This window comes from Drosophila arizonae, chromosome 5, assembly GCF_054131065.1.
Source record: "Drosophila arizonae isolate 15081-1271.41 chromosome 5, UAZ_ARI_1.0, whole genome shotgun sequence".
Lineage (NCBI taxonomy): Eukaryota > Metazoa > Arthropoda > Insecta > Diptera > Drosophilidae > Drosophila > Drosophila arizonae.
Window position 1 is genome coordinate 2,874,855 of NC_142925.1, and position 23,539 is coordinate 2,898,393.

A 23,539-nucleotide genomic window follows, 5' to 3' on the forward strand; every position below is an offset into this window, starting at 1 on the left:
TATATGATGCCATCTGGAGTTGGTTTCTTTTAGCTACTCTACCTTGTACATGCCATAGGTAAAGGCAGCCAGAATCACCAGGCCGCCTAGTACCGAGAGAATTATTATCCAGATGAGGGACTTCGTTACCAGATGCTTAGATATGACATTCGGTTCGATTTTGCGTCTAATTAAAAGTGAGCTGCCCGTGGGATCGCCCTCTTTGCGCACGCTCAAATCGATGAGGATGGCAAAGAACTCCAAGGGATCGATGAGAATCGCATTCACCTCATTCAGATCGACGCTGTAGCGCATATTCAAATTGATCGGCTTCTCTGGCTTGAAGTTGTAGACACGCATAACAGCGCGCAGGCAAACGGTTATCTCCGGATCCCGACAATTGAAGACAATGGTGCGATTCATTGGCAACTTGCCTTTGAAGTCCTCGCTGAGCAGCTCATGCGCCTTGACGTTCGAAATGCGTGCATATTGCTCGCGGTTGGCTGTCAAGGCCTTCAGGTCACGTCGCTTGCGCGTCATGGATGCAGTGGCCACTGAATCCGAATCCAACTCCTGCCAGCTCTGCTCTGTGTGACCACTGCTGCTGATATCGTACTGAGCTCCATTCTGACTAACGACGACGCGCTCTGTGTGCTTGCTCGTGCGCGTCGTTGAGATCTCAATGGGATTCATAATAATCTGCGTGTTGTTCGGGTCGAGCAGCTCGATGGCGACCAGCTGCGCGTCGTACGTAGCCTGCATGGTTATGTTGCCCACATTGATAATGGGTATGGTGGAAGTGGCTAGCTTATAGGCAACTGGAATATGGAAGACTAGCTCCAGGGCGTCCACATTGCTGGGGCCATTACTCTTGATCTCATAGTTGTTGACAATCACAGCCGAGTTCTTATAGTGCTCCAGATTGATGGCCTCATTGGTCTGACCCCTACGAAGGCGATAGAAGAGGAGATTAGTTAAGATTCAGTTCAGTTAAGAAATAGTTGCCTGAGCCTTACCCCGATGCATCGATTTCCGTGTACTCCTTAAGGGCAATCAGACTAACCAGCTTATTGTCACTGGGGTTCTGCTCGTGGCCAGTGCTGAAGACCTCGGCGCTGATGGTCAGCGCTTTGCCGGTCAGGCTGCTCACATCGAAGCTAATGGTAATGCTACTCTTGTCGCCCTTGCCCAAAGGTCTGCCTTGATTCAAGTCACAGACCATGACCGCATCACTGACCTTGCAGTTGCCAGGAATCTGAGCGAAGTTCAAGCGACTCGAGCTCGTCACATTCAGCTGTGGCAAATAGGCCGTCTCTCCATTGTTGGTCACCTCATAGTTGATGCGGAGGGTTTTGCCACTGCCCAGAATATAGCTCGGACTGTTGGAATAGAGAAAGCTGTTATACAAACTGTTCTACAAGCGTTGCTCTGGCTTACCTGAAGTCCTTGGCAGTCAGCTTTAGATCGGCTATGCAAACGTCTGTGGCACAGCCCGTGCTGAAGATGATTTTCTCCGAGTAGACCTTTGGATCATCTGGATCCACAGCCACACAGGTGTCACAGAATACTGAAAGGGAAGACCAAGAAGTGAGTGTTAGGCCACTGATGACACGCTTTAATCTGTCAACTTACCCTCCGAGTCTGGCACCTTCTGCGTCAGCTCATAGTGCATCTCCAGCTCAATGGGCTGGAATATGTCCTTTTCGCTGTAGCGCACCTCGCAGTCGAAGACCCGACACTGTTGCGTGGTGCCCGCCGTGGCATTGAAGCTCAGCTCACTGGACTGCGACTGCGTAAAGGTGGCACGCTTCAGCTGCGCATCAATCACAAGTTTCATGGCGATTTCCTGCTGCTGGGCAGAGCTGCCCTTCGCTGTAGTCGAGAGTCCATAGCAGGCCGTGATTTGGACACGGTTCTGATCTGGTTTTATCTCTCGATTCTGTGAGCGCACGGAGGCCAAGATCTTGACCACGGGATAGGCGCGATAGAGGAAGACGGCCTCAGCGTTCGGCGCACCCACAGCAAAGTCGTTGAAGCCATTCCCATCGATATCCGAGCCCCGTGAAAGCCCATGCCCGAACATGTGCTGGCCATACTTGGAGGGCTGCTGCTGGGGCGAGTCCAGGCGCTGACTGGGCTTATCCCGCAGGCCCGACTCGCTGCCCAGGTATATAAAGACGGATCCATTGCCTGCAAATGGAGCACCGACAGCAATGTCTGAAACAGAAATGGGGTATTAAAAAGAGAGTTACGAAGTAGGGGAAAAACAGATTATAGATAAATTGAAGGAATTTAAGGTGGATCCATATATCTATCTATATGTCGACTGTGAATATAATAATAATAATATAACAGCTTTTACATAGAACTCAATTTTAGAAGTAATCTGTCTGATCTGATCTTGAAAAAATAAAACAAGTTTCTACCAAGGAATTCCACTTGCCCTTAATTATTAATCATATTACAACGAAACTACATATAAATGCAAGCTGACTTAAGAGGTTGATTGACAGATGATTAAACTCATGAAATAACTCTTGCGACTATACACAATATATACAAAATGTATAAATTAATACATTATACTAACTGAATAATATGTATATGTATAGAATATCAGTTTAGTTACAATACATCTAGCCACTTATAACTGCTTCTGATCGTTTGCTGAGTACTGTATGTATAACAGTTATCTATGGGATGGCATAGTAGCTCGGGCAAAACAACGCTAAGCAAACAAAAACAAGGCCATGTTCCAGTTGAAGAACTGTTGTTCAAAGATTGCAAATATTTCGAAAATATTTCTCTGTTGTATTCGCCTTCAAGGAGAGGGGAAAGACAGTAGCCGAGCCATGGGAGGGAAGCAAGGCGTGCACAAGGTATTCGTTTAACCCATGTCCCACTTACCGTTATAGCCATCGTGATTAATGTCGCCCAGTCGGGTGAGCGTGGTGCCAAAACGTGCCTTGGCCGTCACAGGCGGCGGGCAGAGCAGTTGCTTCATCTCGAAATTGAACTGGAATACATCCATGTATGGTGTACATATGCACATATGTATGTATACACAGCGATTAGTCATCAGGAAACAAAAGCTGCATTTGCGGAATTACTCACCCGTCCCTTGTTCACGAACACGTAGATTGCACCATTATCGTGCGAGTCTTCGACCGCGTGCTGTGGGCCAGAGATGACCACATCCGTTAGGTTGTCTCCGTTGAGATCCTCGGCGAGCACCGCATAGCCAAAGTACTCCCCGAACTGCTCGCCGCGAAAGATGTGAAACAATTCGATATTCGAGCCGTGTATATCGAAGATATACGCCTCGCCCGACTGCTCGTTGGCCTGCGGCGCCGTGGCCACGTAGAGCAGGCGCTTCAGCTTGGTGCTATCGAAGTGGCCGGAGCCCACTGAGTAGCCGAAGTATGAGTCATCCGACTGGCCCCAGTTCTTTGGGTTTGGTATGTCCGTCTTGTAGTACACCTCCGGGGCATAGTCGATGTAGTCGCCACTGTCGCGTGTCTTGCGTCGCTTCTGACTACTCGTGTCACGACGACTCGCTGACGGATCGTCCACCTGGGTGACCTTGCGATAGCGGATGACTGAGCCGCGCCACGTAAAGATGCCCGGGGCACCGATCAGGAACTGCTCGCCGTCGTCCGACACATGGGCACTGAGTCCCTCCTCCGCCAGGATATAGAAGTAATATCGATGATCGTTGTCCTCCTTCACCTGCTCCGTCTTCAGGCGCAACGGCGAGATCCTCGTCACATTCTGCGGCTGATCGGCGAGCGTATCGGCCACCCAGTAGCATATGCCATGCATATGATAATCCTTCGACGAGGGCGCTATGAATTTCGGCGCGCACACCAGCAGCTTGTCCCCGTCCCGAGTGCCGCCGTCCATGGAGCCGCCCAGCCACTGAAAGTCCCGGCGCTCCGAGTCCCATGTGTATTCCGTATTCTCGATGTTCCGATTGCCGTTGCCATCGAACACATATGGACTGCAGGTGCCGTTCAGCAGCGAACACTTGTATATGGCGCCCGTCTCATTGACCTTGCGCTGCGCCTCCAGCGTCGACTGAGCCTGCGGTGCGCCCACAAAAATACTGCAAGCGAGAAAGAGACAGAGAGAGCGAGAGAGTTACAAATCTGTTGACAATGAACCTTCAATCATAAAAATTGACTTTAGCCAATTGCTCATTGATATTAGTCGCATTCGCTTCCAGCTAAATTGCGGCTATGAGTTTTCAGTCTGTTCTCAGCGACGGTGACCAATCAGATAAAGACATTATCAGCCAGCATAGCTCAGATATATATATATTGATAAACATGGGCGGCAGCAGCAAGCGCTAAAGCTTATTTTCCGTTTGCAATATAAAATTGGGTGTGTTAGTGGACATAGGGTTTTTAGGGGAACGGTGCTTAAGGCTGCGGGGGCTACTATCGACAAGAAATATTTCAGAACAAAAATTGCGCACAAGGCAAACTCTATTTGGAAATACTTTATTATCTGAAGCATCGACAAGCTTTTTGAATCGATCTATTTATGACTGAGCAGCGAAAAGAAGGGCGAATCGAGAAAAATAGCAAAAAGCCTGATAGAGAGGGGAAGAGAGAGAGAGAGAGAGAGAGAGAGAGAGAGAGAGAGAGAGAGTGAGAGCAATGGAAACTGCTTGAAGCTAACAAAGAAGTCAAGGGAAATAATAAAACATTAATATAAACAACAATAGGGAATTATTCATTACGATTGAAATCATTGTTAATTGTGAATTTCAGTTAACAATATTTCTTTAAATAAAATAATTGATATTTATTCCAAATATTCACTTATTTTGATTTTTAAACTCAGACATATTGACATTCTTTTATATTTTTAATCAACTACGTTATAAATTTTAAATTTCTTAAACCAACTTTTACATTTAATAATATTGTATGTTCATTTATTCAGCTTAAGCAATTGATCTGGCTCGACTTGGCATGCCATAACGATAGATATATGTATACATATCTACATATGAAAATATTTATATATAGTTATACAAACATATATGTACGTGCATTTATAGCATATGCCACCTTTACCTAATCTTATCAAAGAAACTCGACTAAAAGCAAAAGCTGATAAACAGCAGTACAACAAATGATCGGCATTGACTAAACTTTTTTAGCTAGAAAATGTGAAAGAAACAATAGATTCAATTGCCACAAATTGAATATGTCTCATTCGAAACATTATACTATATAGAATACGATGATGCATACATACATAGGTGTACGTAATGCCCATAGACACAAAAGTGTCTCAAGCTATATCTGCTTGGAAGGGAAGTAACGTACGTGCACTGCCCGAATGCTTCAATATTTGCATAACTTCAGCTTTTCGTGTTTGATATCAACCCAACGAAAATACACTGAAAACAATATGCCTAACATGTTGTTCTAAATTTTTCTACAAATGTGTGAATAAGTGTATTTAATACTAGCTATATATGTATATATATTTGTAGATATATACAAGCTGTTAAGGGTGTTCAGTGCAACCAATTTATATTCAGGTTTATTTTATATTTCTCTGCAGAGATTTCTGCGTAAGAAGCGCTCTACTTTGCCCCAAGTGTAGCGTAATCTCACCTACGCAGGCCACCCCCTCCCCCCCCCCCCCCTCCACTCGCGAACACTATCTGGCCTTTCCGCTTGTCAATTGATAGCTGCATAAAAAATGACTTCATCGTTTGTACAACTTATTAAGTTGTGCTTTATTTTGTTCATTCACTTTTTTCTTTTATGATCGCCCCCTGAACAGCATCCCACTTCATCACTTCTCTCACTTCGGCGTCTCGCTCGCACTCCGAATCAATTTCGATTCCGATGATTCATCATCCATGGCAAACTCCAACCTGTTTGCTCTAACGGGCGCGAGTGCGAGTGAGCGAGTGAGAAGACGTGCCTAGAGCTTTGAGTTTTTGAATCGAATTTTGGAATCTTGAAAACGGTACACAACACTTACCCGTGCGGTCTCAGGTTGAGGCTGAAACCGAAATATGACGCACGCACTTTCGGCATCGCCGTGGCGAATTGTGGATCTCTGATCTCCCTATTGGGGCGCGGCGACAAGTTGTAGGCGCAAGCGCTGCCAGCGAAACAGGCGGCGGCCAGCAACAGCCCCAGCACCACCTCTCGACCTTGCCAAGCCATGGCTTTCAAACGAAAAGCGTTGCAATTGATGCAATCAATAAATGTGAAACTTTAAATGTTAAACGGGTTTATGCTACGGCTGATAATATATTATCACAACTGCCACCCAGCAACAAACACACTCACACACACGCACAAGGCACAACGCACAATGCCCGACGATGCACACAGAATAGCAACTATTGCTGCTCCGATCGCAACTGTCCCGAACAAATGTCTAAATCCAACTGAAAAGCTGTTCGCAGTCGCAGTCGCAGTCGCAGGTAGCTTTTTGAGCGTGCGCTCTGTGCTGGAAGCCGCTCTCACTTGCTCTCACTCATACGTACGCTCGCCCGCTCTTGCACTCACAACGTGACCGGCTTACTCACTTTACCGTTGTGCGCCTCGTGCTTTGAGCGTGACGATGAGAGTGGAAGTGTTTTCACTATCTTTTCTCATACTTCCATTTAAGGCTAGAGTCAAAGTATGGATGGCCTTCCCGCATTAAAAGTTTTTTCCAAGTGCATTGGAAGCAACAGCACAGGAACAACAACACATAGGGACATGCATATGCTTATGTATGTGCGTGCAAATGGCATAGCTTTGCGTAGCTGATAACAAAACAGATTGAGAAAACTTTAACAATAACCGGTTAATCAAGCTTTATGAATAGCCCAGCTTTAAAGTTAACAACGACTTTAAGAGAGCTTCAATTTTATTTATAGCCACTGATAAGCAGATTATTATATGCATGCGTATAGGATCATAAAAGAGAATACAACTCAGATTTGTGCTTAGTCAGTCTAGCTTGAGATGGAGTTGGGGCTGATGAATCATATTATAGCAGTGCATCCATGTAATACACTCGATTTGGTTTATGTATGTTTGTGTGTGCAAAGGTCATTAAATTGTCAACTAAGCAGCATATGTATGTAAGCTACCTGTTAAGACTTTTACATACATATGCAAAAACAATCAACAAATATTTGTTGATACTTAAGCGACAAGCATGGCAAACAAAACAAAAGCACAAAGCTATGAATGAGTACGACTGCGTGAGCGTGCCTTTTTGTGTATGTGTGCGTGTGTGTGTGAGAGTACTCACAGTTGTAACTGACCGTCTTTACGCCCAACACAAACTTTTGAGTATTTCCCAAAAAAGTAAGAGAAATAAAGATTATGAGTCACTCGCAAAAGCACATGTAATGTGTCACACAGTTATGCACATAAACATACAGACACGAAGGCATCCAAACCACAGACACTCCAAGTCATTTATATAGGAGCGCTGAGGCTGACATTTGCGAGTGAGTAAAATATTAGCATATAGAATATTTGTTTGTGTAAATCCGTCACTGATCTGTCGACAACGAACTCGACTACTGTATATATTTAAATGCTGCTGGGTGTTCGTCTTTTAAGCATTTCCAGTTGGAACTGCAGCAAAAGGAATTGCAAAAATATTGTTTTCGTTTCTATTGAAGTGTTGCTGAGTGTATGAAATCTTGAATATTATATGGTATGCCCTATTGGAAGTGCAGCAAAGCAGTTGGCAGAGGGCGCCAGTGGGTGCAAACACCGCTATACATGCGTGTGTGTGTGTGTGTGCCTTTGTGTACATGTGTGTATGTATTTGTCGCCGTCTGGTGCTTTGTTGGAAATGATGTACGTGCGCATGTTAACGGACAATAAGATTAAGCCACATCGTGGACCACACAAATCTTCTTTCTTTCGCGCTGTGATTGCTGGCATCTCCATCAACAACAACAACAACAACAACAGCAACAATGCCAGCAGCAGCAGCAACAACTTGCGGTCAAAAACTGTTTAAGAACAAAAGCAGCCGCTGCTGCATTTGCTGTTGTTGTTTGAATCGGGTTTAATGACCAAGAGAAAAGCAGCTAAAAATATTTTTTTGTGCGGTGCTAACTCCAGCGGGTTGAAGAGTCTCTATCCATACATCTCTTTCCCTCGCCTCCTGTCACAATCTCTCTCTCTCTCTCTTTCTTTCTTTGGCGACGCGGGGGCGCGCGTGACGTATGAAAATGGCGCCGCTACAAGCAGACAGCACTTTGTGCATTGTAATATGCAGCTGTGGTTGTTGTTGTTGCTTCTGTTGTTATTGTTGCTGCTGGTGTTGCAGGCAGACGCCACTGCCGGCAATTGTCGCCGCATTTTGTATCCATGTTCTGTTTGTTGCGCAATTCGCTTGCCTTCGTCACTTTACACATTTGATATTCGTTCATAGGAAATGAATCATATCTGTTGCAGAAAATGAAGAAAACCGAATCGCCAAATGGGGCTCACTTGCCCCCAGAGTAAAATCAAGTACAATTAATAATTGCTTCTTCTAATCTGCATAATTATTTGAGTTGATTACACTTCTATAACCAGGGTAGAGTACTCCAATGGGGAAATAATAGGGCAATGCTAGCGATAAGTAACTAAGGTACAAATGCATGGAATATAGGCAAATTTATCGTTATCGAGAATTGGTCTTTCTAGAAAGTTGCTTGGCGATTACTTGACAGAAAAATATAGCACAAAGACTATGCATATCGGCTCACTATACATATAAATTTGATGATTTTATTTATCATTTTATTTATATATGTATATTATATTATTTATATCTATTTTTTTGTTTATTTGTAGTTCCTCTTTTAAACATTTGTTACTACCTAAGTTCAATGAACTTTAGACCCTTCCAAATAGCTGTTTACATATAGGGTATTCTCGTTCCCATTAAATTTAAATAGTTCTAATCTTTTTTTGGCTGTTGGCTTTCTGTTTGCAGCAACTTCAATTGATGTGAAATAAATTACACGTTGTCGTGATTTTACGCGTAATTTCCGTAAATAATTAGGCGCACTCTCAGCTAATGGTGGGGCTAATAACAACAAAAACTACAGTAACTAGAGAAAAATAAAATTTGTTGCCCATTGCATTGGGATGTTTTAAAGTGCGAGTCATAAAAAGTGGGCAGTAACCGGCAGAGGAAGTATCCCAATTAGCTATACAAGTGTCCATCCAACTAAAAACAGAAGAGCACCAGAAAGCAACTAGCATACGCTCAACACTCAAATGCGAAACTCGTTATAAACACGTACTACCCATAGTCGCACGCATACACACACACACAGGCGCACAAAAACAACATTGTCAATTGTCCAAAAAAAAAAAAAAAAAAAACAAGACAAACATACATAAACATACGAGAAAGAAAAATTATTACTATAAAAAACGCGCGCGAAATAAACCGAAAAATAAAAATGCAAAAAATAAAAACCGTACGAAATTTGATGCTTTGTCATCTGAATCTGTGGCCCAAATTTGGCGACTTTTTCTTATGCCCTCCACTGCGAGAGGGGCATATGAAGTGCGTGAATCAGCTTGCGAGAGTGCAGTAAAAGATCTTCATATGTGATAGATCTCAGAAGCTTTCCTTTAACTTAGAATGTTACTGACCAGATAATGATAATAATTTTAATAACAATAACATCGATCAGGAGTAAGACAATGGTCCCTGACAATGATCCAATGCCAAAGTTTATTGCTCAGCTTTATCCATAGTCGGAACCTTTTTGTTTGCTATTATATCATGTGCAATATACAACAATTGCATATGGAATCCATACCATCAAAGCGTCTATCCGAAAACTTTCACGACTACTTGAAATGATTTATTTCGTCAATGAATCATTCCCACAAAGCACGACTTGATAATGTGTACTCAAATGTGCCGCATTGCATTCATTCTTATCTGACAACAATATGAGGCTTTGCGTTAGTTATATAAGCTATATGGTGTGCAATATTTACATATTCATGTATTTCACATCAATTGTAAACAGATTTTTTATGAATAAAAATCATTTATTAAGGTTCAAGTAAATTTAATATTATATATAAATGATATATTGCTGTACTATACGGGTATATTATTATGCATATGTACTAGGAATACTGTAGCACAGCTAACCAAAGTTTTCATTTTACTTTTTGTTTCTAAAAAGAGAAAATACTTATAGGCAATACAGTCTTTATAGTTTAACACACAGTCTATATACAACTGTCTTAATCATTCAATATTATATGACTCAGCTAGAGTATTTCCTTAACGACTTGCCACATTTAACTGTTGATTTTTTCTGCCTCTGATTTTTTTATTTTTATTTTTAACTTTTTGGTTGATTTGATTTGATTTGCGGCTTTAGTTGCTGCTGTTGCTGTGATGTCATTGCTTGGAGCAGTATTCTAAGCATAAGTACAAGCCATCAGGTCTATGTACAACGAAGTATATGCACAATACATATATGGAGGTAGGTACATATGCATGTATTCATAACGTATGTGGGTCGCGGCAACACAGAAGTGAGAGTTTGTCAATTGCTGCGAGAGATACGAGATACGAGATACGAGATCTGGGATCCCAGTTTGAAGCAGCGATCTGTGGCAATTGGAATTGATGGCAATTGTAGTTGAAGTTTGTTATTTTAAGAGAATGCTGTTTTGCTGAGTGTTTTTCTAGTTTTACTTCACTTTTGTTCAAGTGGCGCATTTTTTTTTTTTTTTTGTTATTTATTTTTAACTATTTTGTTTCTTGGCGGTTTTTGGGTTTTATTTATGCAGCTGCCAAGTCGAAAAATTTACGGCTGAGAACGAGTTTTGTTGCGCTGTCTGTCAGACTGTCAGACTGCCTGTCCGTTTGTCTGTCAGAAACTATCGCCATTATTTGGCGCTGGCAAATAACAAACATTTAATTATGTGCCACATAAAGGTAGTCGATGGTGCTAAATGCCAAAAACGCCTAAAACAGTTCAAGAAAGAGACACACAAGCGCTAATTGAAGCTAATAAGTTTACTGAGTGTGAAGTATGCTGCACATAATACCCTGTAAAGACCGTGAAATAAGGGTAGTATAGGCTATGAAGCTGTGCTAGTGCATAACAAGCACGAGGCGTTTATCTTCCGGTATACATATATTATGCGACTCTATATACCCTATATTTATATCTCTTTTATAGCTTCTCTCTACATTCTTCTCTCGATTTTCTCAACAAACGCCGCTGGGTTTTTATTTGTTTTGCAAGCTTTCTATATTTTATTTTATTTTTTAACGTGGCTTTAGGTCTGTGCAAAACTCACATAAAAATAAGAGCTGATACTGTTATCTAGACACTTCCTGTTTATCGGGCTGTCCGTTCATCCATTTATTTGTCAATATATCTACCCGGCTCTCTGATAGATTGTTGCGCTATCAGGCCATAAATATAAACACCCTATAACCGTATCTAGGATACCTTAATGTATTACAAAGTATCGGTTCGATTGGCTGGCTTGCCTTTTATATGTGAATTCGCCTAATGATAAACATCCGTTACGAGTCAATGTAATCCTTTAGTGTAGATTTGAAGCCAACAAACTTGAAAGATAAGATCAATCGAATACTTAAATATATATCAAGTTTCACTTTATAAATACTTTATAGAAATATTTCAGAACTTCTCGGATCAAAGCATACCGTGGATTATCAGCTAGAGCTAGAGCTAGAGCTTTTCAAAAGTAGATTTACTTAGATTAGAGGAATAACGGATGACTATGCCCCTTAAATAAGTCTACTCACTTATAGAGTATCTAGCAGTACCACACCACACTCGAACTTATTTACTTATGTAGATTCGTTAGCTGTCTGCCCCGAGCTGAAGTTGCTTCTTTGATTGCTCAATTTTGGACAAGCGCTGAAAAATAATTTCAAGCATTTGTCATAAAATCGAGCCGCAGCTGCGAAATATTGACAAAGGTGTTGCCAAGCAACAGCAGCAAGAGCTCAAATGCAATCGAGGTGGGCACAGTGGGCGTGGCCAGTGGTGAGCTAGGGCGTAGAGGGCGGTACAACACCAGAAGTCATTGCATTCTGCAGGCGAGATATGACATTTGTTGCACAACACACAAACGCAGGGCTTCACACAGGCACTCCCTGCTTCCCCCTCTCCGTCGACGTCTTTGTCTTTCTCTTCTGACACTCACCTTGTGGGGCGTATCACCAGTGTGTAGCCAAAATAGCTGCTACGCGTTTGTGGCAATTGGAATTTCAGGTGCTGCGGCGCGCGTATAACAACATTTGCGCGTGGCGCATAGTTAAAGGCGTTCGCATAACTGTGTGGGCGTGGCAGCAGCAAGACAAGCTGCAGCAGCAGCAGCAGTGGCTGCAGATGCCTAAGCAGCAGGCGGCACATCTTTGTTGTTATTGTTGCTGCTGTTTCAGTTGATTGTTGTTGTTGTTGTTGTTGTTGTAGTTTTGGGGCAGTTAAAATTCAATTTGCATTGAAAGACATCAAATTCAATTTGCGCATGCGTAATTTCACTTGCCTTCAATTGGCTTTTATTAACAGACAGATAAAGCAACGTATACTATATAAAATACATGAATATATATATAAATATATACATATATATACATATATATTCACATTCAGCTTTGTTAAGCTCATAAATCACAATCAAAACGTGCGTTTTTGCGCGATTTATTATGAATTTTATTTCGCTTTATATGAATATATTTGATTGTTAATTTTCATTTAATTCTTTAATTTTTATTTATTCCTTATTTCTTTAAATTAATGCACTATATATTCTGTTACTTAAAGATTAAATATTTATTAATTTAAGCTTCAAATTTATATATTTTTTATATATGTATGTTTTTTCATTTAAGTTATTATATATTTCCTTTTATTTTTATTTATTTTATAAATATAATTTTTTTTCTTTAAAATTACAAATTTTTAACTGTTTTTATAAACTTATATTTCTCTGCATTAATTTTTTTTTCTTTTTTTTTTTTTAATTTTTAATTTGTATATTTCTTATACACTTTTTTATTTCACTATTTTATTTTTTTTTTTAATTTTATATATGTATTTATTTATTATTATTATTTTTTTTTTTTATTTGTATCTTTGTTGTGACTATGATTAACTCAATGTAATTGTTGGTTTCACACGCATTTTTACGCGAATTTTGTGCACATTTTTTAGCTTTTGCGAAACTTGAATAAAACTTGAATTAAAGTACGAGTACGAGACACGCTTTACAACAATTTCGCTTTAATTGCACTTATATAAAAATAAGGAAAATAAGCAAACCAAGTCGCGTATGTTGCAAACGCCTTTGTCGCAGCCTCAACTACGCTCTGCTATGCTCTGCTCTGCTCCGACTATCTAGCGATCATGCGTGCCTCCGATTCGTTTAACGTCACCGGCTCGTACTCAGAGTCCCCGTATTACAAATTGACTTCACTCGCCGACCGCTTAAAATGGAATGAATTCTCTTTTCTCAGTTTTGTGCTCTGTGCTCTGCTTTGATTTCGATTGCATGCGTGTACACACACATACATGTGTTTGTGTGCGTGTATGTGTGGGTAACTGTCTCTGCTTGTACAAGTGCAGGCGACAAGTTTGTCGCTAGCAATATGCTACTAGATAAAGAACTGCTTGCAATTGTCGAGTAAAGTTTGAGTTTGTAAAAATTTTAACATTCATAATATGAAAATCAAATAAATCACATATAGACGATAGCTGTTTAACATTAAGCGAAAGAAATTGTTGACTCTTTACGGATGTATAACATAAGCTCAAGAGAAATGAGCTACAAATATAAACCTCTGCAAGAAGCTATACAAATATATGTTACACATGGATATGCGAGGCAATATGTTTATTAAACTCAACAAACAAATCTATACTAGCCTAAATAAATCACTGAATATATTGTTTCTCATCTCTTCACATTGTCAGACTACCCGCATTTATATTTTGCATGAATCTACATTCAAGCTCTGTACAGCTATAGATGAGTTGTCTAAGTGAACAAGACACTACGAAGCGAAGATGCAGGCTTAACTCTCAAGCATATTATTTTCATTTCCATTTTGAATACTAGTTTTCTAACTGTACCCCAACTTCACATGCTCCGATTCATAGAAGTTATAGTTACTTCTACACACATCATGTGCATTTGCCTTATGGTTTACTTAATTTTTGTCGCCTGTCACACTATTCTCTTTCAATTCACAACCACCAGCAGTTGCTAGACACTAAGTTGCAAGCACACAGGGTGTGCATCTCGTATCGCTCTCTCTGCCTCTCTACCGCTCTCCCTCTCCCCTTCACTAAGTGTAGATTGAACGCAGACCGTTTGCATTCTTTACTGTCGCCATGGAGCCAGGCCAGAGCCAGCGCCTGTCCATGTGATTGGACGTACTTGTTTCCTTTAATGAGTAAGAACTCACTGCCATATGGAGAGCTGAGGCAGAGGCTGAAGTGGGCCCGGCGATTTGTCAGCTTTTATTTAATAAAATGCGCATAAAATACATATTTGCTTATAATTAAAAATGAACATGGTTATTAAGCATGCAGAATGCCCGCAGATCAGCTTGGACATGCAAATGAGTAGCACATGTCGGCCATAAAACGAGCAAAACAAAGGATGGCGATTTATATAGCAGATATATCTGTAAAGACATATGTGTGTGTGTGTGTGTATAGTGCATGAGTGCACTTATAGTATATGGATTAGCTATGTTTTTGCCGAAATTGTTGAGCCCGCCCTGACTGCAGTCATTGAACTTGTGGGTAAACAGAGAGAGAGAGAGAGAGAGAGAGAGAGGGAGAAAGAGAGAAGGAAAAACATAAGTAATAAAGCAGCAGGCATTGTTTAAACACAATAAACGTGCTTATCAGCTGCTGTACGGCGATATGATATAGTCTGGCAGCAATTTCTTGTTGGTGTAGGTTCGCGTACAGCCGGACAAGGGGACAGCTCAATTTGGTGCCCCTGGCATGGAATTGATACAAATTATATAAGTTGCCAGGGCAGAGCTCAATTAGAAAGCACTTAGAGAGGGAGGGAAACCCATATGGATACCCATGTGGGAGGGAGAGAGAGAGAGAGCAAGTCAAGTCTAGCCACCAAGAGGCAGCTGATAAGCCTGACTCTTGCATTAACTGCACTTGTCTATGTAATTGAATTAGTCCCAGCGTTTATCAGCCGCAATTGTGGAGCAATAAAAAGCAAAAGAAAATAACGGAGTTTAGGGCGCTGATAAGTTTCACATAAATGTCAATTCACAGCTCGTCAATATGTGCTACGAAATATCAATTTGGAATTAGTTCAGCCGAGTTGCCCATTCGGGGCACACGTTTTATGCATAAATAAGATTCCTTTTAAAAACCATATAAATACGTAATACTAGAGTTGTAAGTCGTAAACATGTGTGTTTATTTTCCTTCTCTGTGAAGGGTGAGGAAGAGGGGCAGGGGGAGAAGGGAGCAGCAGATATCAAACAAGAGCAATATGCGGTGCAAATAGGAGGATATGCCCTGTAATGAGAGGCAGAGCTACCAGCATGGGGTAGATGGGTGCTGAGGGCCTATCCTATCCCTGTATAGACTTATATGTCCATATATGTATGTATATATACAAAAATTGAAATGGCTTTATAGATAGAAGGACATGAGTCTTTAACTACAGGGTATATCATAGTCGAAAACTCTTAAATTTAATTTTTATACCTTCCATTTAAAACTTCTCAGGTATACCATATCTTACTACAGGGTATCTCGTGGCTGAGCATTCGCCCACAGCCAACCCCTATATATGCATACACATACATATTTATATACATATGCATTTAAGAATTTTCCATTTCAAACTTTAAGCAGCAATTTAAAAGTTTTCAATGTAAACATTGATAGCGGTAAATGCAACTTGGCCGCAGCGTGGCAATGGATGGTAATGTTATAGCTGCACGCACAAAGTGTCGATTGTCTACGGCCACGCCCACCGCAAGCTCAAGCATAAGCACAGGCACACGCCCAGGCACAAGTTAGTGCAGAGCATAATTAAGCGCTCGCTAGCAGATTTGACAGCAATTATGGCAGCAAAACATTGCAGTTGCTGCTCGTGTTGCTGCTGCAGGGGCAACGAGCAGCACCTGCTACTGGGGGCAGCCACAGACACATACACGTACATAAATTTATATGTAGCATAGTTTTTATGCGGCACATAATTGAAGTTCATGACCCAACAGTCGCCCTCGCACGCGTCTGCTCTTGTTTGTGTGCGCCGCCTCCCTTCAATGTTGCTGCCGTTCCTTATGTTGCTGTTGGTGTTGCACTTGAAATGACTGCACATGCTTGTGGCGGCGAGCAATGAGAAAGAGCCTAGTTGATGATAGACCTGGAGATGCCCTGGAATTCTTGAGCTGTTGCGTTGAATACTAGTACTAGAATATAATATACACTATATGCCTAAAGAGGACAATGTTAAACACTTATATGCCGTATCCTACCTATAATTATATATACATATATATATATAAAGAATACCTGAATAAATCATATAAAGTAAATATAAATATATACAGAAAAATTGTAATGATAAACGATATTCTGCCGGAATCCATGAATCAGGTTTCATGCATGTGAAAATAGTCTAAGTATCGAATCAATCTATACCGAAATATCTCAGGCTTTGTGCACTAGTTCTAGATATTTCATGAATATAAAAATATACGCATGAGAATAAAGCATTTTTAAATAAGAATATATATAGACGATGATGTCTCTAGCTTATATACCCATAGCTCGTATAACTATACTAGTTCTAGGAAAGGTTTCAATCGACTTATCGATTACAACTATATGCAAGTACAATATTTTGGATACATAATTGCTATACATACATATTTTCTATATACAAGCAGACTCGAATGCATACTCTATGCGGAGCTGATCATACCCCTTTACATATCTCTCATTTCTGATTAGTTTCACTTTCAAATGGGGATCGCAGTTCAGTTTCAGCGCTTCGTTTCGCTTCGTTTGCTGCCCTTGAGTTGGGCTGAACTCCAATTCATTTGGATTGATGGTATGGCTGTTGCAGTTGCAGTTGTTGCTGTTGCTGTGCCACATCGTCTTTTTATCGTGCTCCCAATGGATTTAGTTCGCACTCTGTCTCATAATTATCTGTCGCTATACTTGACGGAAGTTTCATGCACTTTGCCACACAGCTTAACGAATGCGATGCGCCTGTATAGCAAATGCATTTATCAATTTTCAACATGCGCAAGGCATGTATATATATATATAAGTATATAGTATACTATTTATTCTTGTATATTATATCTATATATATATATATATGTATATATATACTACAACTGCCCATTGCCGCACTCGTATCTACAAACAACTAAATAACTACTCAATGCTTCCAACTCCCTTCCACCTCTCTCTCTCTCACTCACTCTCTCTCTCTCTCTCTCTCGCTCGCTCGCTGCTCAGCTGTTGCGTTGCCTTCGCCTTTTGTTGCAGCTGTGTAAATATTGTGGAAAGACGCCTTATTTGGTCAGCGCGACTTGTTGGACTGCGGGCGCTGGCGGGGGGTGGTTCCAGCTGACAAAAGGAAGTGCTGTCTGCTTTTTTTAAGTGAAATCAATGCAGGTGTGCTGCCCTCTGACGTCAGACACATTCATTGATTTGTCGCAACTTTTTTTTTATCGCCCCAAAGTTTGTTTTTAAAAAAACCCGCTTCAAATTACAATTTTTAATATTCAAGTTCCGTTAGCACAACAACTGCTGTTTGCATTAGTAAATTTAGTTTTACAGTCGTTGTAATATGGCTAATAGTTGTAAATATGCCTAAGGCTGAGATAGTTGAAATAACTACACGGCTTAGGAGCCATTTAATAGTAATTAGTATGTTTCATTAGTAATATCTTTGAATCACATTCCGAACAGAAAAGCTCAGCTTAGATTTTGTATATAGATGTTTCCATATATTCAATATCTATATATGCATTATATTATAAATCTGACCTATGTCTGTAATATCACAAATTTTTCAGATATATTCTGTTATTCATTAAATATTAAATTTTAAAGCAATAAAATATTAGATTTAAGTTGTACTACTCTCTCAATATATTTCTCTTTCTCTCTCTCTCTCTCTCCCTTTGAATGATTCACATTTCCTTGCTTTGCATTCGCTTGGATTTTGCTCTACTCTGGTTTGCTTTCAATGAATTAGCTCGTCAAATTATTTACTTTCGTGTGCTTTGCATTCCATAAATAAATTGCAGCAATTTTTGTGAGAAAAAAAAAAAACAAAACAAAAAGACTGAATGGTCTGCCAATCAATGTCAGACAGTCGCTAACCCTAGCCCTAGCCATAAAAGCCAAATGGCCAACCCCCTTAACGACGGCGAGGCGCCGCTGCAGCAGGTAACAAAACAAAAAAACGCAAATAATAATAAATTTTATTGTTATTGTTGGACTAATTGAAACGGAAAGTGTAGCAGTTGCAGGTGTGTGGTGTGGACGCTCTATGAAATATCGCCCAAGGCAAGAGACGCCTACTTAATGTCACCTTTCGAGCGAAGTAATCGAAGAGATCATTGAGAAAAAACCAAACACTTTCGCTGTCATATATATACATACATATATTCACACATACATATATACATATATATTTCTATTACAAATGCAGCCCACATGATTAAGCGCTGAAATTTAAGACTTCGCAATTGAACGCAAATGATGCATAGAGCAGGTGAAGACTATGCAAAACATTTAATATTTGAGTCATGGTCGCTACTTGAGAACTATGATATTTAACTGAGAGTCTTAAATTTCCTTTATCAATGGAAACAATAAGATCTATAAAGAGAATGCGATGCTGTTTGGCTCTAACAATTCAAAAAGCCAGATCTATCATCCGAAACATATTCTGTTCGAAACTATCTCCTATATATATCTAGATCTATATAATCAAACTTCACTCTCTCTCTATCCGAAACATATTCTGTTCGAAACTATCTCCTATATCTAGATCTATATAATCAAACTTCACTCTCTTTCTACTCTTTATTCAAGATCTACTATCGAAGCCGGAACCTATACTCAAGCACACCATCTCTCACATCTATTTTTATCAGCTCAAACTAGATCTATATAATCGAACTTCACTCGCTGCTTGTCACATTATTTCGAACTGTCGTTGCTGTGTGTAAATGTTTGATTGCCTCTTTGTCACTCGTCCAATGCGTTTGGCACGTTGTCGTCATAAAATAATCAAACTATCTGTTAAATGCTCTTTACACATCACATAAAAACTCTTCTTTTTTTTTTTCATTTTATTTTCAATTAAAATTCAAATCAGGAAAACGAGTGAAGCGTTCAGAGCTGCAGCTGCAATGCGTTTGGAGTTTTTGGTTTAATAAAAGTTATACATACGAAACTTATATATATTTAATATATACATACATACATACAGCTTATCTTCATAAATTATTATCAGTTTTTATTAATATATAAAGTGCTTCTAGAATATTAAGCACGCGCTTTTAATGGCTGTCTTGCAGCTATGCTCACTTTTATGCGTGCATATATAAATATATATGGCTATTACAAGCTGAAGTGTGTCTTCTTTAATGTTTATTTTAACTGCTAGTTTATCATAAATATAATATTCAATCTTTTTATAGCTACAATTCTAACCACCTTTATGTTTGCAATTACATTTTTATTCATGTTAGGCAAGATTTATCGTAGACACACTACAGGTTTGCTACTCAGCTAAGCACAGCCAGTTGTTATACAGTGCATAATGCATAAGGAGTGTTATACAAGCAGTTGTCACGAGTAGGTGAGTACGAAAGTTCAACTGCTTGAATAAAATACTGCAGAAGCAAGCAGTGTGTCAGCTGCTGGTTTACAATAAAAATATTCAGTGCATACTTTTATGCGCAGTGGTAATTAATTTATAAATTTTGAATTCACAGTCGTTGCATTTGAAATCAAAAAATGATAAATAAATACATACAAAATATAATATATAGTAAAATTATATTACTATAAAAACAATTCAAAATTATTTACAAAGAAAACTCGTTATATCCAGATACTATGTATGATGATATCTTTATGATTATATCTATACAGCACTTAAATCAAATGAGAAAACAATTAATTTTCTTTTACTTTGAAATCCCTTACAAAATCATAAACCCTTTAAAGACATTTTGCACTGTTGAGCTCTGATTAATTTAACATTTCACAGCACTGTTTTGTGTTTGACAGATTTCGTTATAAATTAAATTGTACAAATTGTGTGTATGCCATATTTCACATAATTAATACGCCTGGCACATTTACACACACACACAGACACATAGACACGTATGTGAATTACCTGCATAATTTTAGTTGGAAATTGGCGCATCTATTAATTTATGCATATGCACACGAGCATACACACACACAGACGAAGACATGTACACATATGTTGCACACACACACACACTCTCGCACACATAGACACTGCTGCACTGTCCAACTGCAAACCGACTAACGAGGATTATAATGACGCTGTCTAGCCAATTGCAATGGCTTTTGCTTTGATGTAAAGTGCCGACAGCACAACAAGCCTAAGCGGACTAATACACACACACACACACACACACACAGAGAGAGACGCACACGTTCACACACACAGCAAACAGTCTAGACGAGACAACAGGCAGACAGCTTAACGCAAGGCAATTTCTTTTTTGTCATCGAATATCCTTGAGGCACCGCAAATTGCCGCCACTTAAGCTGCTACTCCCGCCGCCACACCCCCCAGCCCCTACAGCCCCGCCCACAGCCGGCTAGCCCCTTGGCCGCTGTGCAGTTACCTAGTGCAGCGCACTAATTAGCGTGAGAAACGTGTGTGTGTGTGTGTGTGAGTGTGTGCATACGTATGTGTGCGTGCTATTCAAATTGATCAAATGCTGCATTTTGGCTTATGCTGTCTCTCTCTCTCTCTCTCTCTGTCTCTCATTTGCTCGCTTAAGGAGGCTTCACTGTGGCTGACTTTGATGTTTGCCCATAATCGTTCTTTGTTTGGTCAGCCATTTCATTTGATATACGATATATAGTCAGCCAAACTAATACATACACACACACACACATTTACTTCCGTTTTGCTTGTATTGCATTACTTTGCCCTTTCCTGATAAAATGGCAATAGCAAAAATATTACGCATACGCAGCATATGACCCAGAGGAAACTCACACACACACAAACACAATATATCGCATATATATGCCATCAATTCTTATTAATATCATTTTGATCGAAAACTGATTCATTTCCTGCTGCTGCATCCATCTCGAATGTCCGTAGTTGGCACTTTGATGTGCGCCGGATATTTAGAAATTCATTCATAAATTAAAAATTGCCAAATTTATATTAGAAATCAGGAAAAAATTAAAATGCAGGAAAATGATTGCAAATGCATACGTGTGGGTGGCAAAAATATATTTAAATGAAAATTGCAAAATTGCAAATTTCTATGTGGCCCACAAATCAGAGATAGAAGCAGAGCTGATTGCGCATACGTCATGTGGTACGCGCTTGTAAAACTTTTTTAGATATTGTTTGTTATCAGAAAAAAAGTGGGAAAAAATGCAGCACATGCAATGCAGAATCTCAGGCAAATGTGTTTGCCACATGCATTGCCTTGTCATTAGTTCAGCCAGTCAGTGAGCTGGGAGAGAGAGAGAGAGGGAGAGAGAGAGAGCGAGACTGAGAGAGCGACCCTTAATGCACACGCAGCACGCTATTGCCCAATAAAACGCTCAGCGACGCTCCACTTGGCAGGCAAGGGCCAAGAGCAGCGGCAGCGGCGGCGGCAGCGGCGGCGACGGCGGCGTCAGCTACAACTACGTCTCCATATCCATAGCTACGTCGCCGTCTGTTGCACATCAAAATTTCTTAATTTTTGCTAACGTCGCATCGCAGCGCGCTCCGCTCGTTGTTCGCCGTTTGCTTAGTGCATGACGTGCAGTTTGTTTTTACAAATATCTGGCAATTAGATCTAAATTATGACGCTGTTTGCGCCATAAAGAAATCGCTTTTCTCGCTTGCCAGTTGCCCAGTTAGCAGTTAGCAGTTGGCCAGCTCGCTGCAGTCGCTTCATCTGCTGCCGCTGCTGCTGCTGCTGCTGCAAACAATAGACAGTTAAGGCCAGGCAGATATTTTTATGTTTATGTTTATGCTGATGTTTACTATATGGCCGCAGCATGGCACTTGCTGCATTTAATGAGCCACGCAGCTTGCCAACAACAGCAAACAAACACTCACATACAGAGGCACAAACACAGACACAGATGCAAACTCAGCTGCCTGCTATACAGCCGGAAATGCACACACACACACACAGAAATATGAAAAGAAAATAAATTGTTGAGGTAGCTGAGCTGGCTATATACCCTGTCAGACTTGAGGCAGGTTAAGTAGAAATGTAGCCTGCATGACTTAACTAAAACTATACCCTGTAGGAATTATAATTGAGGCAGTCTAGCCACAACTACGCCCGGTAAAACTTTTAATTGAGGCCATTGAAATAGAAGACCTACAAATAGCAGGTAAGGTGAAAGCGTACCTGGTAATATTTATAGATGAAACAGCCTTACCTAAACAATATCCTGTAAACTTACAGTTGCGGCCGGTGAGGTAAAAAGGTACCCTGTAAGATTTATAGGTCTGTAGAAAACACAACTGAGCTGGAATACGCCTTATGAGCCTAACTTAAACAATATAACGTAAGACTAACTATAAAACGTAAGACTTTTAGTTGAGACAGGTGAATCAGAAATGCATACTGCAAGATTTATAGATCTGTACCGATGACACAGCTGAAATAAATAATACTATACCCTGTAAGACTTATAGCTGAAGCAGGTGAAGTAGAAATGCACCCTGTAGGGCATTCATTGCCGTATGCAAAATATTAATTTAAGTGAGATTGATATTGACTCTGCATTTAGGTCTTCTGAGCTTGTGGCTTCATTTAATCATTTTGTAGCTAACTTAAAGACTGCTGGACTAATAGAGTAGCTCATTTTACTGGAAATATATGATCATAGAAATTATGAAAAAGTTCAACTCTTACACTTAGTTAAGGCAGCTTGATTAACGTTAAATTAACAGTTTTATTGGGTAGTATATGTAGAGTACATATGTATGTATGTCGTCTGAAGAGATAATACCTATGGCTATATTCTATATAGTTTTGCTTGACCTATTCTATGTAATCCCAGCTCAACAGCAGACTTATGCCTATCCTTAGCCTGTGCATGCATCTCAAATACAATATCAAACATATATATCTTATTTATTATGGTAAAGGTAGCAATAAAAATTTTAATAAAAAGAAAAGTAAATTCTGTATAGCATATATTGATAAAGATCTAATGACACACAAACTTTTTCCAGTATCTCTGGTACAGTTTGTCTGATAATAAATACACTCAACACATACTTGCTTAAGGCTT

At 40.0% G+C, this 23,539-nt stretch overlaps 1 protein-coding gene across 4 annotated transcripts in view; it reads right to left on the reverse strand.

The window, feature by feature from the left end:
* The window catches only part of LOC108615844 (integrin alpha-PS3-like), a 45,393-nt gene that overhangs the window by 817 nt on the left and 21,037 nt on the right, over positions 1-23,539 (reverse strand). The window contains exons 1-8 of one of the 4 annotated variants that reach the window (XM_089470069.1): positions 13,304-13,487; positions 12,186-12,569; positions 3,094-4,084; positions 2,887-2,995; positions 1,612-2,196; positions 1,417-1,546; positions 996-1,358; positions 43-925 (exon numbers count right to left, since the gene is read on the reverse strand). In XM_089470069.1, coding sequence (XP_089326195.1) covers positions 43-925; positions 996-1,358; positions 1,417-1,546; positions 1,612-2,196; positions 2,887-2,995; positions 3,094-4,084; positions 12,186-12,394 — 3,270 coding nt within the window. In that variant the 5' untranslated portion in view covers positions 12,395-12,569; positions 13,304-13,487. Of the gene's footprint in view, positions 1-42; positions 926-995; positions 1,359-1,416; positions 1,547-1,611; positions 2,197-2,886; positions 2,996-3,093; positions 4,085-5,988; positions 6,420-12,185; positions 13,488-23,539 lie in introns of those variants that run through there. The other 3 variants (XM_018010653.2, XM_018010654.2, XM_089470070.1) reach the window with 3 other exon arrangements.